At 46.5% G+C, this 12094-nt stretch overlaps 3 protein-coding genes across 3 annotated transcripts in view; all 3 read left to right on the top strand.

Moving 5' to 3' along the window:
• The first annotated feature begins 2696 nt into the window (after positions 1-2696).
• On the top strand, positions 2697-3755 carry rps4 (ribosomal protein S4). The gene is given in 1 exon segment: positions 2697-3755. A coding segment is annotated over 1 exon segment (1059 nt).
• A 718-nt stretch (positions 3756-4473) lies between these two features.
• Positions 4474-5082, top strand: rps1 (ribosomal protein S1). The gene has a single exon. The coding sequence runs from the start codon at positions 4474-4476 to the stop codon at positions 5080-5082; it is 609 nt and encodes a 202-aa protein (YP_010438132.1).
• A 4567-nt stretch (positions 5083-9649) lies between these two features.
• nad7 (NADH dehydrogenase subunit 7) overlaps positions 9650-12094 on the top strand; it is a 6290-nt gene continuing 3845 nt past the window's right edge. The window contains exons 1-3 of the mRNA in view: positions 9650-9792; positions 10701-10769; positions 12066-12094. The exon at positions 12066-12094 is cut by the window's right edge and continues 437 nt beyond it. Of these exons, the coding sequence (YP_010438133.1) occupies positions 9650-9792; positions 10701-10769; positions 12066-12094 (241 nt within the window). The remainder of the gene's footprint in view (positions 9793-10700; positions 10770-12065) is intronic.

Raw genomic sequence — 12094 nt, forward strand, 5'->3', positions numbered from 1 at the left:
GAGCCTACGAAAGGAAATTCCATTAGAACATATAACAGAGGCGTGAATGGGGGAATACGAAACCATAAGGAGGAATTCATAGAACTTCATATTCTACTACCCGAAGGAGGAGGTATATGGCAATAGCCAAGTTTACGATAAAAGAATAGGACAAAGGTATATATTAAAAGTCTGAAGTCAAGGTAGCAAGACGGTATGAAATTGTTACACGAGCAAGCTAAGTCCATTAGAGTTCATTTAGTTGAGCCTTTAAGAGCCATGCGAAAGCAATATCATGAACGTACGAGAGGAAGATGAACATGCTCCAAGTAGGCTTTTTTTCTACTTCTTATATCTTATAGTTATAGTAGCTCCGTGGATCCGCCCTTCGAGCGATGGTATAAGGAAAATTTTTTTTCCAGAAAGCACATGAAAGAACGAAATAAAGAACGTACCGAAGGAGCATGGGGTTTCGGGGGGGACTTACGCTTTTATTAAGCTTTAATACTCTTTGTCTTAGGCTTTCCCCCCTATGCTAGTTACTAACTTAGGTACCTAGCCCAGAATCCGGAATCCATCGAAAAAATCAAAGATAGTAATGCATTCTTAGAACATATCAGCAAATCAGCTACGTTACCCTTTTTCGCTTTCACGATTTCTATCTTTGTTTCGTTTCGCTTTTTGTTGTTGTTGGTTCCCATTTCATTTTTTGAGAAAAATATATCTTGTTTTTTCTTGCTCTTCTTTTAAATCCTGGTCTTGTTTCAATTGTAGTTCTTCGGTTGAGTTCGTTCTTTTATTCAAATACATCCGGTTAGCTCTCTGCTCGGGATGCATGGGCTGGGCGTCCGTCCTTCATCCCCATCCTTTATGTTATGTAAAAAGAGACTTCCCCTCCCACTCTCCAATATAGGGAACCTCTATCGAGCATCTCACATCTGTCTGTATCGTCGGTCGTATTTCTTTAGTAAGAGGACGTGTTAAAGCAATAAATATCAGAGATCTCAGGCGAGAGGTAGATCCACATGCGAAAAAATTTTTTATTTCATAGGGGAATGATACCTTACTTAAAATAAGGAATTAGTAAAATATGCCAGAAAGAAAATAGAGGAGCGGGGCGGACATCGGCACGTGCGTGGAGGCTAGGGCAGGTAAGTTCACATAAGGGTCTGAGCTCATATGTCGTACTCTATCATTGGCATGGGCGGCATCGATTCATTCGATTACGTTTTACTCTTCAAAATCCATCTATGGATTTCCGTAGCTGGTTACAAAAAAATCCACTTTTATTCGATATCCGAGTCGAGCTGGGATAACTTTGATTATATGATATGCCCTCTTTCTGAGCCAAGAAGGCATGTTTTCGCGCTTTCATATAGAGAGGAGCCCTCAATAATATACTTTATTTCACGCCTATAGAAGAAATTGATAAATAAGTAGAGGATGATGATTTGAATGGGGATTTACAGAAAAATTTCCATTCTTATTTGAGTACCTAGGGAGGGAAGGATCCCGAGCGTAGAGCAAGAAGAGTAAAGTAAGAAATAAGAGTTATATTGGCACGTACTGGAAAAATCTATCTTTGTTTGGTCAGTACATCAGCGAAGCCTTTCCCGTTCCCTCTTTTTCAAATCATTCTTTTGCCAGTTGTTGTTGGAAACATAGGAAGGCCAGGGGCCCCCTGTATTTAGAATTTCGTATATATAGGCATCCTTATTAGTTTAGTCCAAACTAAACTGGAGTTAAAACTCTGGTAGCGAGGTCATATCTCTGTCTCGAGAAAATGCTTTCTTTTGGCAGGGTCGAGGGGGTCTCACAACCCTCGAAAAAGGACTCTCTTATTGGCGTGGAAATAAAAAAAAATCCAATGCAAGTATGGCTTTCAAGCTTGTCTCCCTGTTGCCTTAAGCCTGGAGACCGGGGGCGCTTAGGACCAGAGGTGCTTGCAGACCGGAGGTCGCGGCTGCTTGCTTTCTAAGGTAAGGTACGAACTAGTGCTGGTAAGTGAACGAACCTGTGAATTCTCGCGGCAGGCGTTCTCGAGGTCTTTGGTCCAGTTCAAGCAAAGGAAGGACAGACTGGACTGTTCCCTCGTGCTTCTCCCTTTGGGGGTGAAAACCTTCCTGACCGGAGTTCACTCTACTTCTCCTGGCGGGAAGTACTTGTTCCCTTCACCAACCAATCTTCGGATTCAAAAATCGTATGTATATAAGCATAGAAAGCGCACCGTTTTGATATGGCAGTTGAAAATAGATCTGGAGAGTTGCTCACTCCAACGAGCCTAGGTGGACTTTGTCCACTTCCTATCAACCCGGACTTGAAGAAAAGAAAACGGTGCCCACGAGACGGCTTATGGTGTTTCACAGGAAAGTCTGTTGGGCAGCAGAAACTCACTCCGTAATTAAGATCCTGAAGCGCTTGTCCGCCTTCAATTTTTGAAGGTAGGTTGCTTGACATACTGTGACGGTGGCTCCATACGGGATCGATCTTCTTGTCATATTCGTTTAATAACATTCTGACTCAGAATAATTTCTCTTGCAGTTTTCAAGCCAATCGTTTTCTCGCTCGGAGCTGAATGAAGGTATTTCCTTTGGCTAGATGTAGTGGAGTGACGCGAAGTTCCTTTCAAAAGTTTTTTTTTATAGCCTTATTCCGGGGGTCGTGGAAGAATTGGGTTCGACTCCCATAGCCCCGATGTGGCGAAAAAGACTGATTCAACGAGATACGCCGTGCCTGCATTAAGATTTAAAACTTGTCGTCTACTTTCAGGAAATGTTCGGAACAGAGAACTTACAATAATACAACGCCGCATTCTCCGAAGATTGAGGAACAAGAAGAGATCCATTAAGAGAAAGATTTATCCGAGAAAAAATCTTAACAGTTACATCCAATCACAAACTACACGAAAGTTGCCCCTTTTTCATGGGGATTTACCCATCACAGAGATGCACAGAGGAACAGAGCGAACTTCATATATCCCTTTTCCACTCAATCCAGAAACAAGATCGGACGTTATTCCGGTTCGTCTCCATTTTTGTGAAACTATTCCTCAAGCAAGGCAGCCGATAAGTCATGGAAGGGTTTGTGTGAATAATGGAATGGTAAGCATTACTCATTTTAAAGTGTCCCACGGTGATCTAATATCTTTTCAAGAAAATGACGCGAGAATCCGCGGTGAAGAAATAAGGAGATCTTTCTATATCGAAATATCAGTTGAAAAAATCATAGGCAAATTCCTGGATCACCCGGTAAGAATGTGGAGAAGAACAAAAGCTGAATGGTTCCACCTACTCAAAACTCACAGGGGATGCCGCCTACTACTAAAATCCCGGTTTTTGCGACAGTTGCGTTCTTCTATGCAAGAAGAAGACTTAGAAAGAACAAAGAAGTTTGGATCCGAAAAAGTATGCTTAGGCAGTTCCTTCGCTGAGCACAACAGAATGAAGAGGAATTTGTATCATTTCAAATCCCTATTCTTATCGAACAGAAGGAACAAGAAAAACCGAAATCTTCCTACTCGAACAAGAAGTCCTATAGTTTACAACTCTTCTTTATATAGAAATTCGACCTATTGCTCCGCATCCCCCCATCAGTTTACTATGAAGAGAAGAATCAAAAGGATTGAACTACCTACTCATTATTCGGAGGTGAATCATAGAACACTAAAAGCTGTGGTATCTTATGGACCTAACATAGGTCACATCCCTCACGACATAAGATTGAAAGATCTAAACCTTCCTCTTCGGAGCGGAAACGGACGTGGCCAAAACATATAAAGATCGGCGCAGTCGCTCATAGGGGCATATCTATCCGGATAGAGGATAGTCTAGATCGATTCATAGATAGATTTCTATCCGGTATCTCCGTGGGTAGAGATAAAGATAGGGATCCATCTAGATCTTGATTCACTATTTCCTTTTTTTTTCTTGATTCTGATTGATTGCCTTTTTGTGACGACAAGTTTTAAATCTTAATGCAGGCTGGAAACATCATTTTTCAATTATTACTTGCTGGGTCGGAGCGTAGACGAGCGAGTAGAGCCCAGGAAACTGGGAAGCCCGTCATTGAGCAGGCGACTAGAAGTAGAAGACTGCTGGCCTGAGAGAAGGCGGCCTCTCCCGGAAAACATGGCCCAATTTCTCTTCTTTCTTTTTTTTTCGGGTTTCTTTATTTTTTCAGGGGCCCAGAACGCTAAAGGGTAGGGGAGAAGCAAGCCGAACCTCTGATCGACCTGGACACATAAAAAATTCTCGGCGTCGAGAGAGATTTGAGATTCCATAAGTAACTTAGTGCAACATGGCAAATTTCATTGAGAGGAATCAGCAAAGAAAAGAAAAACGGGTCAACATCTTATTAAGATTTGATGGTTGCATTACTGTGAGATGCCCAAAGACTCCCGTGCCTTTCTTGGTTGGACCAACCAGATTTCCACAAGTCTTTCTGTTATAGCAAAAAGAAAAAGCGGAACTACAAGTGAATCTTAATAAAAAGCTTATGATGAGCATCTATTTGAGTCGAGCATTTCCAAGATCTAATTCAAGTTTTTTCTTATGTAGTGGAAATGCCTTACAATCTGAAGTTTTACGCTTAAGGGAAGAAATGTTCTTGGTGGATGCAGGACCTGGGACCCCCAGAATTTGTATGCAAGATGAGCCTACCGGAGTGCCAATCAACCGAGCCGCCAGGTTTGAGAATAAGGTGGGATCCCTGAATGTAGTGGCCGGTGAATCACTGATCAAAAAGCAGATTTTGGAGAGATTCTTCATCGATGTAGTGGCCGGTGAATCACTGATCAAAGAGCGAGCAGCCGCCAGGTTTAATGATTTGGTGGGATCCACAGATGTAGTGGCTGGTGAACCGCTTCTTCTTCTTCCGCGAAGATTCAGACAAAACCGAGCTTGGATGGAACTGAACAAGATTTGGCGAACGAATACAAAGGTAAAGGGCTTTATTATTGCGAAAGTAAAAGGAGGTTATTCAGTAGCCATCGCGGGTTTCATTACTTTTCTTCCATTCCGTCCAAAAATAAGAAAAAGGATATCGAATGATCGATTCACCATTGAGAGGATTAACCCCAAAAGGACGAATATTGTGGTGTTCTAACAGCGGCAGATCAAACAAGAACTTTTTTTTTTTTTGGATGTATCGTGCAACTAGGTAAGGAAGAGACTGTTTAAGGTCACCAACGAACCTAAGCACACGATCCATATCCTTAATCGGAGTGATGAACGGTTCAAAAGTATTCTTTGATATCTTCTTTGCAAGGATAACAATCCGATACAAAGAAAATACAGAAAGATAAAACCGAACGCATTCATCAGCCCGAGGACCACCACCGTAGATCACGCGACAATGGAACGCGGGAATTATACGAGGGTACCCTCGACGAGTCAGAGATACTGGAACAGACAATAGTTCAGGTTCACGACGATCGCCACCATAAGCGATCATCAGTGAAGATGAACACTGCTTCAAATATAAGGCAGTGGACAGAAATCCTGAACGTCTAACTAAGCTCAGTACTCTTCGAGCGAATAGGTGAGTGGCAATACAGTACTCCTTAGTATAACCGTCGAATAGTATCAATTGGACCTTAGAAAGAATCCCCTTGATGCTACGAAGATCTTCTAAAATCTTCTGCCACTGTAGTGGCTTAAGTCGGAGTACAACATCGAATAACCGTGTCATGATACAACGATTACTTTGCAGAGTTTTGTAGACATGCAAGAATGAAAACCTCGTTCTTTGCTTTACGAAGTTCCCACTGTAAGAGAGTTACCAAACTCATCTCGTGTTACATGTCGCGGGGTTTGCTCCACGCCCCACGTTGTTGTAGATAACAACGTGTTATCCGATGGTACAAGACGAAAGACGCTACAGACTCATCCACAGGGTACTTCATCATGCGAGATCCTAGAATGGCACTTAGTTGGTTACTAAGGCGTCGTCCTGGTGAGTCTACCAAACCCACAAGAACAACGTGTGGTTTCCAATGGTATATCTATAGATATTCGCCATATCTATAAACCACCATTGGCGCCACAGGCACATACTAACCACGACTGTGTCCGGAAGACACAGAAGCGATCAGCACGACGGAGGGTACCACCCCCCATCCAAAGGACAGAGTCCTTCGGCGCCAGAACTTATTTGTTTCTAAATGAATTTGTTTCAACAACAGATCCTTGTCCGTGCGTGGAAGGAGGAGAGTTGTAGCCGGATCGAACTCCCTTGACCTCTGAAGCGCTTGGACATAGGATTTCCGGCCTTTGGTCGCGCCTTGACATCTTTCAGTGGGTCGCCCCCACTCCACCTCTGTCTGTAGTAAGCGCTCTCGGCTTCTATTCGGGGGGTGGGTGGATGGCCTTCATCGTTTCCAGGTAGGCTGGGTCGATCATAACTCCCTTGACTGACCTCTTTAATTGGGTCGCGGTCGGCCCTTTGTAGTAGGGTGGGTCGCGCTATCGAGAAGCTTTCCCTGCAAACAGTAGTACTCCCCGCCTCCGGGCAAGTAATCCCACGGCCGAGGTTTCCAGGTTAAGCTCTAGCTGGATGATCACTGGAGAAGTTGCCCATGGAATAGAAGTTTTCGGGTCCGTCCTTACCCCTCTTCATATCCTAAATATCGAGTACCTAAGGGCCCTTTCCGACCGACCTCTTTTCTAGGTTTCCGGCCAGGGTGGTAGTGCTTTTCCAACCTATTCCTCAAAAGAGAGGTTCCTCCTCTATCCCTTCAACCTTCTCGGGAGGCGGGATGCCCCATAAGCGCTTTTACCTTTCCTCTTTTATACACCTTCCCATCCATCAATGAAAAAATTAGTTATTACGTATCTAAGGAACTCGACCCCAACGCATCTATCCGACCGAAGCCGACCATTGAACCTCCAAAAACAGGACCGGGTGCTCCTGTCTTCTCTTCCCAATGGGAGGAATCACCCTGATAGGAGCATCTGTAGCGGCATCAGTAACGGGGGAAAGAGAGGCGGAAGGCGCCCCGATAGAGAAGGTGAAACCTTCCAAACAATGAAAAAAATCCGTCATTGGGGATAACTTCGAAGCTTATCGGGCCTCCTCTTGTAAGCTAGCTCCATTCGATCGATCGCTTCCGTTCGGAATAGATTAGTTGGGAATTGGATGCTCTGCAGTGAAGGGCCTAGCTGCTAAAGCAGTTGATCCACTCGATAGGGCGGGAAACGGATAGAGATGAAGATGCAGAGTCTGATGCGCCTCTCATCCCGGTGAAGAAGAGGTGGGTTTCCTGGGCCCCTCATTGGGTCGGAGCTTCCTATCTCTCATTCGTTCCCCCTGGAGTAAAGTAATCGGAATCAGGGTTTGGTTCCGGTGGCCTCATATCTCCTACCCAATTTGAAGGCGGGTCAATGGGCATTAGATACGTGATAACACTTGTGGTTTCGGCGAATCGCCTTCACTCTCGGGGTTCAGTACCCGCCTCTTGGTGTCCAATACCCAGTGATGGGAGAAGGAGTGGGAGACGAAGAGAGAGAAGATGGTTGCTTAGCAGCGGAAGCTGGGGATCGAGAAGCGGAGGGAGAGCTTAGGCTTGAAATGGAGCTGGGATACCGGTATTTTTCCCTCCCTGGATCCGAGTCTTTCTCTTCTCCTGGACCGAGCACCGAGACCGAGGAAAGAGAGGCTGGATACGAGTCTGATGAGATCAGAGCCAGTGAAGAGAAGAGGGAAGGCTTACTCTGCTAGGCTGGCTTGCTTGTTCGACTAGAGCACATAAATAAGGTAGCTTGCTTACTTAGTGCGAAACGCTAAGGCCAATTAAGCAACGTTAATGGACCGCTCCCCATTACTGACGCTTTCACAGGGCTTCTTTTTAGATAAAATAGGCCATAGAAATTCACTCATAACAGAAGCTAGAGGACAGTATTCGTAGGACGGTATTCGTGGACGGATGAGCGATTGGACCGCCTATAGGACAGTTACTGGACAGATGCGACCGTTACCAGTTGACAGATGACAGGCAGAAGAGCGGGAAGTCGCTCTATTTAAAGGACGGGAATTGCACATTAAAGGAAGGGAATCGTGTACTGAGCTAGCCTGCCTTGAACTTGAAGTAGGTAGTCTCTCCTATATCTGATAGCTTTAACTGGCCACTACAAAGAAATTGCCATAGATCGAAACTTATTCCAGGCTTAGTATCCCCGGATAGACCCTATAAAAGAAGACGAGTCATAAAGGCAAATATCTAACAATTTCAGGGGGGCACATCCTAACTGAATAGTACTCGCAGGTTCTCTTTTCCATATGTTCTTCCCGATGCCCTATCCGACAGCCGTTAACTGCCTTGCAGGGAATTCCTTACTCAAAAGTATGAGAGTGCGGCATAGCAAGAGTGAATCCTCCCACCTCCCTCTAACGCTTATCTCTTTTCTTGCTTCCTTGCTTTAATCCAATAGGCCGAATTCCTTGCTTGCATCCCTTTGATTGCTTAGTATCTCCTCCTTGCGCACTCTTCTGGTACAAAGCAAAGGACTGGACTGAAAATTTTGTATATAAAGAAGAGTTCTGTCTTTCTTCATTCAAGTAAGATAGTTTATCGAGAAACCTCCGCCCAAAGGCGCTCTTTTGAAAGCCGGTCACCGGTGGCTAAGAACCTTTCCTCACTCTAGAAGCCTTCAACAAAGGCCACTTGATTTTCTTGTTCGTAAGGGGCGTTGTATATCTATATTGGACTTTCGATTTTGCGTTGTTTTTTTCACGAGGTTTTGTATATAATCCAATGTTCAGTGAGATGACTTTCCTACTGACCGAATCGCTTTTTTTAGTTGAAGGAAACGAGGCTTCCGGCCCGGCTGGTCCCACTGGAGAGGAGAGTTTTGACTGCGAGGGGCGCGTCTGATGGTATCGTATATAAGATCACGGCTGCATTTAGGAGTGATCTTTCCCTCTTCAACAAGCCGGTGGTGATCTCACTTTCGAAAGATAGTCTCGACGTGGCGGTATACACCTAGCTCCATAGCGGAGCTAGTCATTGGCTACTGGTTTCTTTCCTACCGGACCGGAGGCGGCCGAGAATGTTATGTCAAAAGGACCAACGACGATGGGAGAAGGAGTAGGAGCGGTATGCTCAAAATAGAATGAGAATGATTACGAGATAGAATGGATCTCCTTGAATTCATTCATCACGTTTTTAACGTGGATAACGAGGCGCTGCTGCAGGCGGCAGATCCACAACATACTGCAACTCACGAGGCGCCGCCGCAGGCGCCAGCACCGGCTGAAGTTGCCCACCCCGCTCCCGATCAAAACGAGCATGCGGCACTTCTAAGGGACATTCACACTTTGATTCGGGAGCTACTTCGCGAATATTGTGCAAAGGGGAAAGGGCGGCTGTCCGCGCACTCTCCGGAAATGACGGAACTATACTCCAGTAGCGCGAAGGCAATAATGTCTTACGATCTGGATATCCCCGCGGAGACGTCGGCAGCCGACCTCCGCAAATGGAGGGAGAATATAAGGGGGGACCCTAATCTCCTAAAGCCACTCATAAAGGAATGGGCGTAGTCTGCCTGCTCTTTCATAACAGAGCCGTTATTCCCGGCTGGCATAGAAGTCTCTCGCGCGGGCGAAGGAGATGCATTTCTGGTACTGGACAAGCTCTCAGGGAATAATATCTTTCTTATTTCTGCCTTTCTTTCCCATGACGACTAGGAACGGGCAAATAAAAAATTTCACTTCGAATTCCGGACCTCAACATCCTGCTGCTCATGGTGTTTCACGATCAGTATTGGAAATGAACGGAGAAGTGGTGGAACGTGCGGAACCACATATTGGATCACTCCAGTGCGGCACGAAGCCGCTGACGCCGAGTCGGCTCCTATGCCACTAGCTATGCCCTGCTTGGTCCCCCGGCACGGTGGAGATTCCGTAGCGCGTCATGAGCACCGGGCTAAGGGGCGGTTGAGCAACTCAAGCGAACCGCTCTACCTTACTACAACATAGGGACAGAAGGGAGAAGGTTGTGAAGGTGGCCTCGTTATCCATACCTCCGGTCGGATGAATGGAGGACCGACCGACCCGGGTTTTCACGAGCGTTGGCGGGTCCTGGAGTGCCTGTCAAGGGCGCTAGCGCATACCCCGGGGTGATCATCACCACCTGCACCTCACATCTCGGCACAGTGGAACGTGTAACCCGCCTGCTGTCTCATTCAACTACATTTGTTCCTGTAATCCATAGCCTAACAGAACGCAGCAGCGAGGGGCAACCCGCCCATACAGCCAGCGGGGAGGATGGCACTACTGGCAAAGACCGTCTGGCGAAAACGCCGCAGGCGCGAAGCGTGGTAGGCCTGCGCCGGGGGAGCATAGCATAGGGAGGAAAGGGAGCCCGGACGGTGGAAGAGCCAGGGGAGGCCAGGTCATTTGACGGAAATGGAAGGCTTTTCCCCTATTAGAGAAGGCCCTATGAAGTAAAGGGAAGCGCATGAATTCTTGGAAAAAGAGGGAGCGAGCTTATATAAAAAAATGTAAAAAAGTAAATTCAATGAATAGATAGAGTCAACGGTACGACAGACAGCGCTGCCTACACGCGAATTAGCTTCCGAGGTCGAGCAGTCTCAATTTCACTACAGGATTTGCGAATGAATGCTGGGCTGGGCCACCTCGAATGGCGTGAGCCGCATGCGGGGAGACCCGCACGTACGGTTTTTAGGGGGATATCCGGTCGAAAGACCGGCCGGCGCCCACCCGACTAGAGGGACTGAGAAATTAATAGAGTACAAAACTTATCTTCAAGCTTTACCTTATTCTGATCGTTCAGAGGGCGATCGCGGAGTCACTGAATGAAGTCCTCCGTTTCTTTCGGAGGTGCGGACCCGCAGCGAGGCAGAGATGACTAAGTGACATATGGAATATGGCGACGACAACAGCATGTCGTAGAAGGAGATAACAGGTGGAGCCAACGACCCACTAAGACTAACGTATCTACAACTACATCCCCGAGCGGCAGTCAAACGGAGGCGTGAATGCAAGATGCCAGCGGAATGATCGGCCGGACAGAGGCTGGGGCTGCTTCCTTCCCACCGCGTCCTTCCTTGTGTGTCGGAGATATAAAGCGAGTGCACCGGAAAAGAACGGGAACTGGGTCGATCTATTCTATGGCGAAGCATCCGAAGCATAACTGCACACTCACACGATCTTTGCCGAGAGATAGGAGCATTCGGTGGAACCGGTGAACTACACTTGCTTCTGGATAGATGTGTGGGACAGAGGGCTCGTGGTACCTGCTGCCCACCCTTCCTCCTCTGCTTTGAGAACCGTGTGAACGGAGAGTGGGCAGAAGGGAAGGAGGTCCTCATACGGAGTCGCACACTTACTTGAGCAGTGCGGGAGACTGGGGAATGGGTCGAGCAAACTCCCCCTGGGCCGAAAAATAACAGACGAAGCTTTACTTAGATAGGGCTTTGATTAGATTGGTATTGATTTTTTCTTAGTGATTGGAAAGGAGGGCGCCGGGGTATGTTATAGAAAGGGAAGGCAGAGGTAGTACTTCGAATGGCGAAGAGAGGCGGCTCGGCAGGGAAGGAATGGGAAATCGTCAAGGATGACTTCTTTGTTGGCGAAACGAAGGGCTAAATAGCGCCAGTGATTCTCTGAGCCGGTCTGGATTTCCAACGCCTCGGGAAACTGGTCGAGATAGATGACAGCACCCTTTTACTCTCTTCCTTACTCTTTAAAGTAAGCAAGTAAACTACCTTACCGGGAGGGCAATCTTCTCTTATGGCCTTCACCTCCCGCCCGGTGACTAAGAAAGAAATTGGTTTGCGCTTGAATTGAAGTGATGAGGTCGCAAAGCAAAGAGGGAAGTTGGGCTCCTATTGAAACGCTTTCCATCCCTCAAAAGGCAACCTGCTTTCAATACTAGTTGTTACGTTACGCTGCCATTTTTCCAATATCATTGAATAGCATGGCCTGGGGCTAGGGTAACTCAAGTGGGAGAGCCGTGTTATGGGTAACCTTATTGCACGGTTCAGAGAGCACTTGTGTATGTGATGCAAGTGAACGTGTACGAAAAAGCTGTCGTAAAGTTTCGTTGTTCGTTCCGTCGTCGACCCTATCTATGTTTCTATGATGGCCCAAGAACACG

The sequence above is a fragment of the mitochondrial genome of Malus sylvestris, assembly GCF_916048215.2.
Source record: "Malus sylvestris mitochondrion, complete genome".
NCBI lineage: Eukaryota > Viridiplantae > Streptophyta > Magnoliopsida > Rosales > Rosaceae > Malus > Malus sylvestris.